Source organism: Populus euphratica, unplaced genomic scaffold (genome assembly GCF_000495115.2).
Source record: "Populus euphratica unplaced genomic scaffold, PopEup_1.0 scaffold1519.1, whole genome shotgun sequence".
Taxonomy (NCBI): domain Eukaryota; kingdom Viridiplantae; phylum Streptophyta; class Magnoliopsida; order Malpighiales; family Salicaceae; genus Populus; species Populus euphratica.
This window is the reverse complement of record NW_011501371.1, coordinates 11,555-29,033: the sequence shown is the minus strand read 5'-3', so window position 1 is coordinate 29,033 and position 17,479 is coordinate 11,555. Positions and strand designations below refer to the sequence as shown.

At 34.4% G+C, this 17,479-nt stretch overlaps 1 protein-coding gene across 3 annotated transcripts; it reads right to left on the bottom strand.

The window, feature by feature from the left end:
• Positions 1-5,662: 5,662 nt before the first annotated feature.
• KC2 (potassium channel AKT1-like) lies at positions 5,663-11,646 on the bottom strand. 3 transcript variants are annotated; one of them, NM_001304301.1, is given in 11 exon segments: positions 5,663-6,525; positions 7,465-7,540; positions 7,612-7,806; positions 8,068-8,253; positions 8,373-8,405; positions 8,577-8,675; positions 8,792-9,037; positions 9,151-9,471; positions 9,568-9,625; positions 9,769-10,134; positions 11,281-11,471. In NM_001304301.1, coding segments are annotated over 11 exon segments (2,634 nt in total).
• Positions 11,647-17,479: the final 5,833 nt, after the last annotated feature.

Here is a 17,479-nt window from a genome sequence, read left to right as displayed (position 1 = left end):
TGCCACTAGAATCACTTCATTTCGATCTCTAGAACTCACGCTCTGCACAAAACATTGACTGAACGTCAAATCTGCCAATTATCTCCAATTTACTCCTTTTTGCATTTTTCATCCAAAAGTGCCTTCAAAACATAAAACAAAGAATATCAAGGCATTTTACATATAAAACATGGACAAAACATTAGGTAAATATGGGTAAAACTATCGAATAATATGGTTACATCAAATAATATAACAATTATAATAGTAATAGTAATAGTAATAGAAGAAGAAAAAGAACTTGATGAGAACTTTGAGATGAAAGATCAATGTAAGGATTAAACAATGATAACAACAAATATCAAAGTTAAAAGATCCACTAATGGTATTTTAAATAAGTATAGTATAAACTCTTATTATGCAACTAAAAACTACATACAAAAGAGGTTCCAATTGGATTATAAATTGTTAACATGATTATATTAGTTATCTTATTTGAATAATGCTAATACTTATAAATATTGTCAAGCATTCATGATTATAACTTATATTAACAACAATTAAAGTTTCTCTCATAGCACCGGTGTAGGTTATATCATACAGTTGTGATATGAAAGTCTAAATGACCTCCAAATAAAAGTTCTAGGAAATTGTCTCGGCTTTCCAAAAAAAAAATTGAGGTCATTTGGACTTCTAGAACTCAAGATATGGGATGAACACTAAACAGTATCTAGGTTGCAGGACAGATTCAGACTTTTCTGTTGTTGCTACAATTTGAACTTGAAAATGGCCTTTTTAAAACTAGACCTCTATATAAAAGTTGTACGCCTTTGTCTTACCTTTCCATCCATATAAAGTAGACCTAAATTTGAGATTTACAACTCTAGATAAGATCAAATTACCGAACAGTATTCCAGTTTAAACTGCACCAGCATCTCTTTTCTAAGTTTGACCATCTCTTTATCCTTTCAATTTCAGTTAAACTCATCAATCAATCCTTTTATTTATATGATAGGCTTAAATTTAAGATGAAAATTTATCACAAATTAAAGGTATCTTATATTATTAGATATGTTATTATAAAACATGCTTTAGTTAAGGAGTTATTGATACTTCAAGTGTAAAATGATAATATAGAACCTTGATAAAAATACACTTTTAAGTACTAATTATCTGTCATTGGTTGATATAAAACCGTTTGAATTTTATTTATATAAGTAATTCCAATTTTATACATATATTACATATATTGATATCAGCCGATTAAATCATAATACAAACTAGATTCATTTTTTTTATATACAAGTAAATCCTAGGATAATTTTCAATTTATGATTTGGTATTTTATTGAAAAATACTCTAAACAAGACTATACCATATGATGTGAACCTCGTGATTATGTGGTAATGCAACCTACAGTGAAACTTGAGATATGATATAAAAAAGATGAAAAAAGTCTGATAGGAGTGTGATACAATGAAAACCTGCTTTAAGACACCAACACTATTGGAATGAAGTAGAATAACGTCATGAAGTCAGTTAAGTCATATTCAATTCCTTTAAGAACTGAAGAATGCAAGAATCACTCTCACATGTTAAAGCTGAAAAATTCCAAAGTAATATTCATCAATGGCTATTGAAATTTTGGCTATGTAGTTTAAATAGTTCTTGAAAAATTAATTCTAATGGATCTACCCTTGTAGACTAAACTGATTCACATACAAAACTGATAAAAAAACCCTCAACTAAAAAGTCCATAACCTGATCTAAATAAGCCTTGAATCCTAACTCAATTTTTTTAAATTAAGCCTAAAAATAAAAGAAAATAATAAAAATAATTAATTTTTCATTAAATAGCATCAACCCTTATTTCTTTATGTAGTTAGAATGAATAAGGAATCTTTATAAGATAAGAATTCTGGAACATTAATGAATTGTTGCTACCCTTATAAATTATGTTTCAACTCATTAAAGATTTTTGTGGAATTAGAAAATTCTCAAAACAAGCTGTCATATTCTTTTAGAAAAAAAATCATTGCCAAATAGAAAGTCTATAAGTCAAAATGAAGTAAAAAAAAATTCATATAACATATTCTGACCTATATTGCAAGTATTTTCCAAACACTGATTCACCTAAAAATTTACTCCAACATAGACAAATATCTTTGGAATCTTCTGGAAGTTTCTGCTCAATCCAATGGTTGGATTGGATTTATGCTTAATAGCGTAAAACTGGACGATAGAAAATTTTATATCAAAATTCAAATTTGACCTTGCTTGGATTGTATCACAAGGTAGAACCGTATAATTCCCTCTTTTTCAAGAAGATTCACCCTCGAATCTTGAATAGGATTAGTAATGACTTCATTAGCCTCTTGTTTAAGCCTTTATATTTTAGAATTCCCTTATTGCTAATATTTTTCTCCAACAACATTGTATAGAAGTAGTGATTGACAACAATTTCAGATAAGTATGCAGTACTAACCACTTGCGTACATACTTTTAAATAATAACAACAACAACTCTCCTTCATCTTTTATTTTTTGGCATTGTATTACCTTTTCCTATGAAGCTTGAAGATCATAGAATAAGCTTCTACACCTATCAACTTCTTGTTTTAAACCCCCAAAATCATGGCTTAGTTTTTCGCATCTTTAAGCTAGAATCCCCCTCTATGCCCTCTCTCTTGATGAATACATGACACAAATAGGAAAAATAGAAGATGAAAACACAATAAGAATAGAGTTTACGACAGGAAGAATAGCTATCTAGACTCAAAATTACAAATTTGACTTTTGTTTAGACTAGAACTTATTGAAAATAAACAAATGTGAAAGTGATGAAAATGACTCAAACAATAGCTAAATATCCCAAATGTGATGATAATATACTGGTAAGAACAAAATCAATAAAAACAAAAAAGGTTTTGAAAGATAACGCAAAACAGACTTGCTACGGCAAGACAAAACCCGATTTTAGAACCTAAAAAAGGTTATCCAAATGACCTCGAATTTAATATATAGTATTAAGATACCAAGAAAATAATAAATATTAGTTTATAGGATGTTTTATTATGTCTAGGTACCTAAATCCCTTGTATGATCAGTTTGCGGCAGAATTAAATTTCCAATTAAAACTTTAAGAAACTGAAATCTAAACAAGACCAAATTAAATTTATGGTGCCATCTCACCTTTAATACACGGGATATGAATTTTCAATTGATTCTAAGGTAGTTTGCTTATGGTTCCCTAAGAGAAGTGTTTCTAAAGTAAAATTGAACCTCAAATTAAAACATCAAGCAAACAATATCAAGATAAGCCCAAATTTTATATATTTTGTGATCTCACCTCCAATAGATAGAATATGAAGTTGCAATTGATTCTGAGGTGATTTGCTTATAGTTCACTAAGAGTTATGTTTCTACTGCAAAATTGAACCTCAAATTAAAACTTGAATCAAAAGATATCTGAATAAGCCCAAATTTGATATATGAAGCGATTTCTCCCCCAATAGACATAATATGAAGTTTCAACTGATTCTGAGGTGTTTGCATATGGTTCACTAAGAGTTGTGTTTCTACGGCAGAATTGAACCATCCTTCAAATTTCATCTAATTTCTCTCTCTCTCTTTATATATATATATATATATATATATATATATATATATATATCAACTAATCCCTCTTTCTCTTTTTTTTTTTCTTTTTTTTTAATATACTGATATGATTAGAGATAGTAACAAGATGAAATATAACCCTTTTTTTTCTTAGATGATGTGTACAAAGAACAAAAGGATGAACGATGCAAACACTGAAAAACTTAAAGGAACACTAAAAATAACAGAAGGATATAGCCTTGTTTTGAAGTTTAGCTTTGATACCAACCGATATGAACCTCATAATTACATGGTCATGCAACTTACAATTAAGATTGAGATCTGATCTCGGAAAGCTAAAAAAGGTCTTGTTGGAGTGTGACACAATAGAAACCTACCTTAAGACTCTAACACTATTGAAATGAAATAGAATGACATCATAAGGCCAATTAATCTTTGAAAGTTAGATGTAGTTTGTTCAAGAATTAAAAAATACAAGAATCACTTTCACACGTTAAAACTGAAAAATTCATAAGTAATATTAATTAATGGCTGCTGAAATTTTGGTTACATAAGTTTAAATAGTTCTTGAAAAATTAACCCTAATGAATCTACCATTGTGGGTTGAACTAACCCACATACAAAACTGAACCAAAAACCCTCAACTGAAAAGCCCATAACTTGATCCAGATAAGCTTTGAATCCTATTTCAAAACAAAGTTCTAATTAAGCCCAAAATGGAAAAAAAAATTAATCTATCATTAAATAGTATTATCCCTTCTTTTTTTATGTAGTTGGGATAAATAAGGAATTCTTATAAAATAAGGTTCTAAAACATTAATGAATCATTGCTACCCTTGAAAATAATGTTTCAACTCATTAAAGATTACTGTGAAACTAGAAAATTTTCAAAACAAGGAGCCACATTCTTTTAGAAAAAAGATTCTTGCCAAATAGAAAGTTCACTGGTCAAAAGAAAGTAAATAATAAAATTCACACAGTTTGTTCTGACCTATATCACAAGTCATTCCCGAACTTTGATTCATTTGAAAATTTACCCTAACATACACAAATATCTCTTAAATCTTCTGATAAAGTTTACGATTGATCCAACAGTTGGATTTGAAGTTATGTTCAATAACGTAAAACTAGATTGTATAAAATTTTATGCCAAAATCTAAATTTAACCTTGCTTAAATCGTATTATAAGGTTGAATCATGTTACTATATTATAATTATACACAGGTTGATTGAATAATTTGTTTGGATGATCATGACTTTTAGTTAACCAATCCTTCAAAATCGATTAACAAAGACTCTTTTAACTTAGTTGATTTTTTATATATATATATAAATAATTGATTTTAACTCTTCTCTTTATTTTGTAGTGAATGATCATTATTTTGTTTTTTGCATTTGAACATTTGTTTCAATTGCATTCAAATAAGGTGGTTTTATTATAAAATTAAATTAAATTTAACAAACTATTTTGTGAAATTACTCGCATAAAAGTGTTAATTATGAAATTTGGCAGGGTAGATATATCACTGTAATCTTCCTCTTGCAGTAAAATGATTGATGATGAAGAGTGCATTCTATTAAACAATAACATATCAATTTAAATTATGCATGTTGCTAGAAGTTTCATGATTATCTGAAAACTTACAATTACAATATAATCTGAAACTATTCGCAATGATTTTTCAGAAAATGTAAATATATTTGTAACAAAATATAAATAATAATGACATGGATCTTGAAATGGTAGGATAAATTTTACCATGCAGTGAATTAAAAAAAGACAAGAAATTTAAAGCACTCTCGATTCTTCGAAACATCTGGGTGGAAGAGAGTCAATGAAGGTACTGATGCTCGTACCTTGTACATAGACATAGCCTTTGATTCGGCTTTTGACACGGCAACTAACTCTCTTTTGCTTTTTTCTATCATTTCTCATGCTTAGTTTTCAGTCAAGAACAGATCCATCTTTGAATCTACTGCAACTGCATGGGGTGCTGCTAAAATTTCCAGGAAAAAAAAAAAAAAAACACACGGGGAGAAGCCCCCTGCCGGTGCAAAAGTATACATTAGTTGCTAGTCTGTTGCCTTCCATCAGCGACAAACATAAGATGATCACCGTCTCTAATCAACTCAATGGCATCAATCTCAGCCCTATCCTTCCTCATTACTTTGGCAGATGAGATCCTAAATTTCTTAGAACCCATCTCAAGCAATGCCCGAAAGCTATTTGGAAGGAGGACAAGCTTTCCTGCAACTTCCCCCTTTTCGGGGCAACTAATTGTCACTCTAGCAGGACTAGTTCCATGATTATTATGACTGTTTTGGGACAGCAAGTCCTTCTCCCCCTTGTGGGCAGCTGATATCGTCCCAAAGAGGGAATTGTGAAAATGATTAATTCTTCGCCTCGGACGGGTTTGGCTCAATGATCCATCTGTAGCTGGGAATGAACCTTCTTGGGACACTGGCCGAATTGCGGGCTCACTTGTAAATCTCTCAAGGAATCGAGTTCCTTGTTCCTGCATCTCAGGAATGGCAACCAAGGTTTGCTTTTTGGCCTCTTTACGAGTTTGGAAAATCAATTTTATTTCTTCGTGCCCTTGTTGGTCAGCTAGATCCCTTGGACTCCAACCATGGCCATCTGGTTTGTCAATATCAGCACCTTGATCCAAGAGGAATCTGACTAATTCGATGTTGTCTTCACTAACTGCTACGTGTAGTGCTGTGGTCCCATTGTCCCTGGGAATTGTCACATCTCCTCCATATTGAACAATTTCCTCGAGCAAGTTCAAGTTGTTTAGCTCTGCAGCAGTGCAAGCAAAATGGCCCACTTCTCCATGATGTATGCTGGCACCATTTTCTATCAGAAGTTTGGTCAGTGATTCATGACCTCCCAGCATTGCCTCCCACAACGGTATATTTCCTTCTGAGTCTGCATGCACCTCCAAATAATTACATCACTTGAAATTATTTGAATAAATCGCTCTTCGATCACAAATCTTTCAGAGTGACTAACGTTTAATGAGGAATTCAAATTAGTAATAACAGATACCCTAATATAAACTTCTTTATTTGTCGATCGTTTAATGCTCCGATGAGAAGATCCTTATCAGAAAGATAATGTTTTAGGAGTCATGTCAAAGTATTAAGCAAATTATTCGCCACATTCAAAAGGCAAGCTTCTGGCATCAACTGAACAACTCCAACGACAGTTGACTAAAGAGGCCACGCTTAGAAAATTGCCCAGTTGTGTCTTAATTACATGGTAGTCGTCGACTCATGTCAAACGAGGTGACCTCATTTTGCAAGAAATTAATCTGAACAATATAATAAGAGAAGTCAACAAGTATACATGCATCACTACTTTATATTTTTTTTTCCCCCCTTGAAAAAAGAATGAACAGGTCTGGATAATCGACTTGATAACCTTCAATATATTATCTACAAATGAACAACTAGCAGGCCGTCAAGTTATTGCCTTATTAATTTAAACTAAAGGAAATTGAGACGTCAACTAGCCAAATTCGGGCTTTGAGCTAAAAATGATTTTATAAACAGGCGTGACAGGTGACTGGCAAGCATGCCTCTATTTATAACCGAAACCTTCTATATCGCCGATTTCAACCTCATATATGACTTGTTGGGCGTGTGCCGTGTGCATGTGACTATGCGTCTACATGTATAGTTGCAAATTAACTAAACAACTATAAACAGGCATGGTGTCATAAACTACACAGAGAATACAACTACAATGTTTGCAGTTATAGATCAATAAAAAATAGTCTACGAGTATAATGGTATGGCAAAAGGAAAATGACTCCAGCAAAAATTTCCCCAATCATGATGGTTATGGCAATAGAATAGAAGATACCTCGGCAGTTAGGATCTGCTCCATAATCCAGTAGAAGTAGCACACAGTTTTCACTTCCTTTGGACGCTGCTATATGCTAATGTACATAGATTAGAAAGAATAGCATCATTTGTGTTGTAGAGAGAAGCAAAGTTAAACTTTACATACCAGTGCTGACCTGCCATTGTTGTCTGCTTCGTTTGGATCCAGTCCCCGTTTCAACAACTGATGCAACAACAAATCATCTCCCCTTAGGGCTGCAATGCACAGACTGAGAGGTAGTTCCATTCTACCATGAGCTAGCATATTGGTTGTTTCCAGAAATACTCCCTCCATAACTGGGTCCTTATGTTCTTTCAAATACTGCACCACAAAGAATAGAGAGCAAACTAATTATGCTTGATGTAAAATATTATTACAGATTTTATATTCAACATCTGGAAAAGATTTTGATTTTCTTGAAATCCTGTGTTGCAATTACCATATAATTTTAAAATTTATAATTCAGGGAAAGTCTCGGATGCTAATACAAATTAATGCTACGGAGAGCTCCATGCGTAAGAAGTCAGATCCATGTTGTGCAGATGTACAAAATGTCAGCAAGTTAAATGAGTTTATGCGGACCTGAAGGAGATTGTTCATGATTATAGTCCCATCTCCAACATTTGCCTGAACAATATTCAAGAATGAAGTACGGTTCATTCGTAGTAGCTGGCTCAATCTCTTGGTTCGCACTGTGAAGAGCTGTGGCCTGTAACAAAGTACTCCAATTTCACCGCAAAGATCACCGGTTTTTGCCTCACCAACAACCTGAATCCATCCAGCATAATTTCAGCAATCATTTAACTGTATACCTAGAAAATTATTGTCATGAGCATTTTGTTTTAAGTTATGCGTCATTCTATGTGTGTCTAAGGGATAAAACTTGCCTGTTCGCCTCCAGTTTTCATAGCAAGTACATCCTGCAATATAAATTAACTGAATTATTGAATCATATGTAGCAAATTTGACTGCATGAAAATGCTTTTCGGTAAAAATGCTGATAAAATCAACAGACTGAGCTTCTTTTAACTCTACAATCACAAACATAAAATATGGAACAATCCAATCCAAGCAAAAGAGTTGATTTTTACCACAGCACCAGTAACAAGTATATAAAAGTCTGTTGGCGCTTCATTCTGCAAGATCACGTCTTCATTGGGAGGAAAATACTCTGCTTCCATCTCAGAGACCTTTAAAATTCAATGATAGAAACAAAAATCCCACATAAATATACAGATAAACAAGAAAAGAAAGCAAATGGAGAAACAATCAAGAGGAGGAGGTTATGGATGCTTTACTGACTTACCAACTGGAAAAGCAAGTTATTTGAAACCCCCCGAAACAAGTAGACCTTGTCCACAAGAGAGTAGAATAGATAATGTGAAATGCTTGACCGAATGGCTTTTGGAAGCAAATCAAGAGTCTCTTGCTGCTGCAGTCCCTCTGAATCTGTCCTGAACTTCAAGCACAAATGTGCAACAATCTGATCTTGTAGGCGAGCAGGCAGCTTGTTCCTCTGAGCAAAACTTGAAGCAGATTGTACGGTATCTCTCTGGGCGTTTGAATTTACAAGATCGGTCGTGATTATAAATAATAACAAGTCAGAATTTTTATATGTAAATCCATTACACTATTGAACTAAATCAATAAGTAATAATTACTCACAAATCTTCTAGTTCGACTAGTCCCATGCACAACCAAGTTTGTCATGTTTCCAATCAAATATGCTGTCAATCCAAGGTTGAAGAGCATGTAGAAGATGTCAAATATCATCTCGCTTGTGTTCACAGGATGCAAATCACCATAGCCCACAGTTGTCAGAGTAGTAATAGACCAGTAAATGGAAGTCACGTATCTTATCCATATACCCTGCTCTAGGAAATTGTCTCCTAGGGCTGCTCCAATCCATGTGCGAAGTGGATCATGATAGCGTGCAGCAATAAGATAATAGAAGCATCCAGCAGAGTGTACTGCAAAAAGAGTGACCTACAGGGAGAATAGAAATCCTGATAAATCATAGCATTTTCTAGAAAGAATACATTTTCATTCATATCAATCTTAATCTTATCTTGGAGCACTTACACATAAAAGTTTAGCACATCGAACCCCGAAATAGTTATAGTTCCTATCTTTCTCCAATCTATTGAAAGAAACATTTAACGGAGTAATCAAAACAAACCAGACGTTTCATAGAGGAGCTAAATAAAAATATTGAGCCAAAAATATGATTGTTTTTTCCTTTTTTTATTTAGAAGGCTAGTTAGCTGAGAAAAAACTATTTACCTAGAAAATAGGGCACTAACTCTCCGGAGACGCCAAAGGCGAAGCATGTTGAAGAAGCCATAGGACTGTAATGGTTTGGGGGAGATCTTCCGTGCTAGTTCTGCTGGGATTGTGGATATGATATCCAAAGCCAACCAAGAAGATGCATACTTCCAAGCAATCTTCTTGTGATCATCAATGAGTAGGTAAGTGGCTTTGTCAAGGTAAGCCACAAAGAAGGTTAGAACAATATCCACAGCAAAGAATCCATTGACAACGTTATCACAGATGGAGAGTGGGCTCTGTGGTTGTTTGAGAAAGCCAAATTCGAAAGGTGATACCCAAGCTGTATAGATGACCAGAAGAACGAGAAATGTCTCCCAAATTCTGCAAGATCAACCATTTTCAAGCTTAGGCTGATTGTTTAGCAATCAAATGAGTTGTTTTCTTTTTTTTCTTTCTGCTGTTTGTATGCTTTCTCAACATGTATACTACTACCCCATACAACAACAACCAAGCCTCATCCCCAAACTAGTTGGGGTGAGCTATATGGATCCATTTGCACCATTTTGCACGATCACATGGCAAATCCACCTCAATATCAAGAGATTTTAAACAAACTAGAAGGTCAAGTAACAAACCAAAACCTGGCAGCAAATTGTTGACTGTCTGTAGAGCTGAATACATTTAAAATGATAAGAAGCTTCTGATTTTCTTCTAACAATGGTGAATGCATTTAAATTAGCTTTCAAAATCATCCTTCCATTTCCAGACATGAAAAGGTAGAAGAATTCAAAGAACTTGAAAATTGGGTAAAGCAAGAAGTGGTTGCGAATGCTGTTCACTATACAAGTCAAACACTATGATTTTCAAGGCCAGAACACATTTAATTTAGTCTGACAATTCAACAGAAGAATTCTAATCTAATGCTATTTAATAGGATCTGCCACTTTTGGAATACAATTCCAAACCCAGATCACCATTATCACAAAATCAACAGCTAAAATGGAAGGGTGATCTTCTGTTTCCATACAGAACCAAGGGCAAGGAGGATACTTGGCCGCCAGGAACCTAAGCAAGAAACAGGCCCAAAAGCCTGGACTCGAGATTCTAAACAACAAGTTGTGGTAATTGGTAAAACAACAACATATATGAAAAGAAAATTAATTTACTGAAAAAAGTAGGAGTAAGAAAGGGAAATACAAAAAAAAAGAAGGCGAGAAAAGTCTCAAGAGGCCTGGAAGGAAGCGGGGAAGAAATCATTATCAAAAAGAGTGAAAAACAAAAGCCAAAGAAACTTAAATTAAACCACTCCTCCCTGGCAGCAGTAGCCATCCACAAAATGTCACCAGACCAATCAACGGCTTTGTTTTCCACATCTCCTTGTATAAAAACAAATAAACTAGCAAATTGGAGTAAAAACCAACCAAGCATCATTGAAGTATATACATGGTTAACAAGAAGGAAGAAGAAAAAAACCAATCAAAGTCTTGGGACCAAGAAAGAAAACAAGATTTCAGGAGACATGATCACCTGTAACGACGGTCATAAGGCGATATAATGAACCTATTGAGCTTAACTCTTCGGTTACTCCTTGCACCGAGTGAAGGCAAAATCCCTGTCGAGAGACTGTAATGACTACCGTCTCTTGACAGCTGCTCCAACTCCTCTTGCCCACATACTGCAGCCCTGAAGACACCTCTGTTACGCAGCAGAGTGTCCATTCTTTGCTGCTACGATGCTGCACTCGTGAAAGAAAGAAAGGAAGAAGAAGAGAGAGAGAGAGAGAGATCTTTCAGTTTTCTTGGTTTATGAAATTATTACGACATGTTGCGCTTTCCTCCGTGAGCCTTCTTTATTTATAACGCCCCTTGCCACCGTCAGTAATTTCTTCCCATTATCTTATTTTACGACGGATGGATTTGCACAGCAAGCTTATTAGTCAACTTTGTATTTTAAATCATTTGGATTTTTCTTTATTATCAAAGGTGAAATACTTGTGTTCTAATGTCAAAAGTAGCGCTAAGAAACTTTTCTTTCCATTCTCTCTCTCTCTCTATGTATATATATAGCAAGGAATATTATGTTTTTTTATACATCTATATTTAGGAAGGGCGAGATTTAAGAATAATTTCATCTCCACTTCACTAATCTACAGAATTCTAATTAAAAAAACTCACTGTACATGAAACATCTTTTGTAGTACATGTCGACCAACCCCTTGAAAAGCCAACCATGGCGACGAAGAAAACCGTCTAATACTTCATCATTCTTCCGTTTTAGACAGTAGCCTCATTCCATTAACGCCATTTAGAGCATTGCTGGATAATTAGCCCGCGGATCTAACACTCTAATTTTCTGTTGCAGACGCATCATATATACTTCCCCACTTCACATGGAAGACTGGGAAATGACAGCACTAAGCGCAATCAAGGTTAATCACAAGCTAGCCGTTGGGTTTCAAATCAAGAGCAAAAGCAACGAAAGAGCACGGCTGGCATTTCAATGTTCATACAAAGAGATCATCATATGGATAAAAAGCTAATCTTGGTTGAAGATGGGGAACGATATAGAAATCAATGAACAACTAGTTTCTTTCTTTGAACTAATCAAAAAATTTTGTCTTGCAAAGTTAAGCTTTCTGGGTTGAATATTGTACAGAGACTGCAGTAAGAACAAAAGGTCTAAGAAAACATTAAGTATTAATAAAGAAATCATGTTTTTACTCTATTACTTGAGTAAGCATGGCCTCAATATAGTCCACTGAAGACAAAATTAAACACGGTACTAGACAATACTGTGAAACATACAGGATTTTAAGAAGATAGAAATTGAAGGTAACAATATTACAGCTACACTTATTCTCAGTGGAAAGACAGCATTACAGATGTATAGATCAATCCCTGTATAAAGATGTTAGGATCTCACGATGAAAGGTTCATTGATTTTCCAACTAAGAAGGTTCATCTCAGAGAACATTATGTTAGGCATTTTCATGGTGGAGGATGACTTTTGAATGAGAAAGTTCACTCCACGAACAATTTTAAACTCGAGTACGAGTTCCACATCACCATCACACCCATTTCTGCCATAATTAACTTCATCAGTTACCGGAAGAAAGGAGAGTTTAAAACAATGAATAATTAGAGGTATTACAAGATGCCTTTATCAAAGCCCAAATCGATTGAGCAAAAAGGCTTTCAACTAAAACATACATCAAAGTTTTAGACTCAAAACCAGAGCGACTACAGGCCTTAGAAATACCTCTGCGAGCTGAAGTTTTTCTAGTGGCCAGAACGTTATGCATGACTTTTACGTAGGAAATGTGGCGCACGTCTGGAGGAACTTGAAGATACCTAATCTCGTTCCATTAAGTCAACTCTCGATCTCTAACCCCACTTGGTCAAAGGACATATGCAATCTGGAGATGCAAAGCCATATAATAAGAACCACGAACAGTAAATTTCCCCGATTTAGAATAATATTGTCAAATAAGTTGATCTGAAGCATGTCTAAAGTTCCAAGGGATTTGAAGAATTTGTCGACCTTCACAAGGCTGAAAAATGGACTGAATAAGGGAAGAATTCCAGCCATTTCCGTGAGGAAGTAAAAGAGAATCAACCGTAGCAGTGTCTGGGAGTAATTCGGCGTCGTACATGCTTTGAAGCCATTCGGCTTTAGCAACAGATGTTGTACTTAAATTAATTGGTTTTTCATCTCCAAATCGTCATCTGCATCCTTTCTCCAGCAAAGATCATCCTTGAAGAACACTTTTCCAAGTGTAGCTAACATTCCCAAGGTAATACTTAGCTTTCCGTAAGCTATAAATCAAAGATTTATTTCGAATGACCAGCTAACCTTGTTTTGCCAGCATTACAAGATAAAAACAATGGAAGTCTCTAAACTACTAACTCCAGTCCGCTATGCTTGACATAATCTAAACCAGTTCATCCAAAGCAACTTCCGTTCATTCCTTTTTTCCCCAGCAAATAGCTAGCAATGACTGCTTCAATTTCATGGAATAGAGGTTTTCATACAGAAAACAACTCATTATGTATGTCTAAATGGATTGAGCCATCTCCTTGATCAAATCTCATTCCCATCGATCGTGTCTTCTCTTTTCATCCTTTTAACTTCTTGCAAACTTTATCCCGAATTGAAGGAGAACACAAGCTTTTTTAACTATCCAATAATAGCAGGAAGACCAAGTTACTTATTCTGACGCTTCACTACCTTAACATCATCCTTCCCTAGATACAAGGAATTTTTTGTGACATATTACGACTAAAAAGAGAGCTCTGACTTATTAAAGTCGGTTTTATGACCTGATGCTTCCTCGTATAAATGTCCGAAAGATGAAAGGCAATTGATTTGCTTAAGCAACGCGTCGATCTAGCAAAAAAGTAAGCTATCATCGAGCAAAAACAGATGTGACATTGGCTTGTGCTCCCCTATAAATAAGTACCCTATCAATCCTTTTCAATTGTATCGCTTCATTTATTTTTATTTTTTTTCTGGTTGAAAACCAGGGCCAAAAGCCCGAGAAAAAAAATTATATTAAACGAGAAAAAATAAATCTAATAAAATTATAATATTAAGTCAAAAATAATTTTGATGATGGATCTGAATAATCCGATTATCTTTATTAATTAGATTTTTAGTAAGATTATAATTTACTAACTAATTTGCTGTTGCGTTAGCCTCTCGAAATACATGTTAAATTCGAATCTCTCAATCCTTGGCTATAAGTTCTCATGCTTTTATAACTAGGGCATAATAATTTGCATCTACCTTAACAGTTGGCCTTGTAATTAGCTGAACCACCAATAAAGAATCTAATTCTAAAATAACCTATTTAAACCTAAGAAACCAAGCTAGTTCCAAACCAATGATAACAGCCTATAATTCTGCCTTAACTGATGAATAAATACCTGTATTAATAGCAAATCCCTTACATCATGTACCCAAGTTGTCTCTTAGGGACCCCCCTGCTCCAGTGGTTCTTGGGTTGCCTTTACTACGGCCATCCACATTTAATTTTATCCAGTCCATAGGAGGATACTATCACTCTACATATTGCACTCGTTTTGTGTTGCTACCTTAATACGTATGAGCAAACTTCGCATGCTTAATATTTGTTAGCATCCCTTTAATAGTTATAACTATACTGCCTGGGGGTTGTCTTTGATGCCTAAAAATTGAATTATTTCGCTCTTTCCAAATGCTCTACACTGTTACCCCAAAGATTACTGACCATTTCCATCCGTTCGCGGTGATAACTTTACTAGATAAGTTGTTGAGAAGCCACGATTTTAAGCTTGCACTGAAAAAATCATTCATGATGTGTTGTTGTAGTAACTGTCTCTATACTTTGCTAGTTGCAGGACAATCTCGAAGGATATGAGTGGTGTCTTCTACTTTTGACTGGCACAATAGGGGTTGTTAGACCAATTTCTTGCAACCCTTCGTTCATTTGTCAATAAAGAATTATGAGCCACTAGCTATAGAAAACTTCCAATCCTTTCGAGTCCTTCCCACTTCCATATCATCCTCTAGGTTAGATCCCCTAATGTACCATGGAGCTCGTTGTTAACTTGGTGCTAATAAGCCGTTTTAATTGTGAATTGGCCACTAGAAGATGTTTTCCAATACATATTATTTGTCCCCATTATAGTACTTGGCACAAGATATCTAGCAATAACCATTAGAACTTTTATGGGGAAAAGATGGGCAAAGTCTTCCTATTTCCATATGTTATTTCTCCCCACCATATCTACTGCTAAAGTGTTCCTCCCTTCATGTGGCATTTCTTATAGGGCATATTGAATCAAAGAACCAAAATCATCAAGCCACTCACCTTTCCAGAATCTAACCATGCTTCCATTGCCTGTAGTCCACCCAATTCCTGCCTCAACCTAACGTAGCACTTTGCAAATGGCTTTCCATAACGAAGAGTCACATCCTTTTGTCTTCATCTGAGAGCTAATAGTCTGATTGCATACATATTTGGCACGTAGAACTTCTGTCCATAAGGTGGCATTATCATTCAAAATACCCCATCCTAGTTTCATCATAAAAGCCTTGTTTAGGCAGTGCATATTGTGTAAACCCAACGCTCCTTCCATTCTTGGTTGGCAACATTTTTTTCACTGAACAAGATTGAGGTCTTTTATCATGTTCACTATCAGCCCAAATAAATTTTTGACAGATCTTTTCAATCTTTAAGTAAATAAACTTCGGGAGCATTATTGATTGCATTGGATATAAAAGCACTGTTGCCAAAGCAGATCCACAAAGTGTAATTCTGCCCGCTAAAGATAATAAACTGAATAAACCTTATCTAATGGCAAAGACGAAAAACCTTCCAAATCTTGGTATCATTAGCTTTCAAACGAAGAATAACTAGTAGGTGAAAATATTGTTATTGATATCATTAACTTTATGAACCAGAATAATTAATCAAGTTCAGCTTCAACACTTAATTTAATTTCATCATATTAGTGTCAATGCTAATGAAAACCCCCCGGCCACCATTAACATTACTAACCTCCATTTTAAGAGTGGTTAATCAAATTCTTAACTAATATATTTATTTTCGAGTAAATAATGATATCAATGTATTGATATTATTGTGGTGAGCACAACATCTAATGATAGGTCTTTGTCCTACATTGAGGGATTTAAAATGTATTGGGATTAATCATGAAATTATAATCTAAGGAATTAAGGAGTCGTTGATTAGTACTTAAAAGTGCATTCTCATTAAGAATTTATGTCATCATATTGCACCTAAAGTATCATTAAATTCCCTAACAAAAGCATGTTTTATATTAGCAAGTCTAAAAATATAATATACCTTTAATTCATGGTAAATGTTCATCCTAAATGCAGGTCTATCACATAAATAAAAGGATTGATTGATGAGTTTAAGGATTGAAATTAAAAGGATAAAAAGAAGGCCAAACTTAGCAAAGTGTTGCTGGTGCATTCCAAACTCGAACACCGTTCAGTAATTTGATCATATCTGGAGCTGTAGATATCAGATTTAGGTCTATTTTATATCGATGGAAAGGTAAGACATAGACCTACAACTTTCATAGGAAGTCAAAGACTCAGTTCTGCCGTTTTCAAGCCCAAATCTTAGCAATAACAAAGACGTCGGAAGCTGTCCTGCAGCTCAAGCACTATTCGGTTTTTTGCTCATATCTTGAGTTCTAGAAGTCCAAATGAGCTCTGGTTTTTTTTTATGGAAAGCTGAGACAATTGCCCACAGCTTCCACAATTCAATTGGCTATAATTCTGATGTGAGCAATGACGTTTTGGCCAGCCAACAATATCAAAAATCAGCCCACAATATCAAAAAAAACAGCAGCCATTAATGTCAAAAACCAGCCACCAAATCAATGGATGCCCACCAATTCTTCAATCAATCAATAGTTCTGAAACTTAGCCTATAAAAGGAGGCATTGTCCATGTATTTAGTCATATTAATTTTCAGATCAAAGTTATCTTCTTGCTTTCTCTCTACATCTTTGTAATGTTCAAATTTTCTTTTATGCTATAGTAATCTCTTGTTTATGCTCTTTCATTTCCTTTCCTATACTTAGTTAGCTTATATTATGTTTATGTTCTTATATTGTTTATTTGTCTTTTTCTCCTTCTTAATGTTTAGCTAAGTTAATTATGTCAAGGTGAAAAGGTTTCTCTAATGATGTTAGAATAGGTATAATAT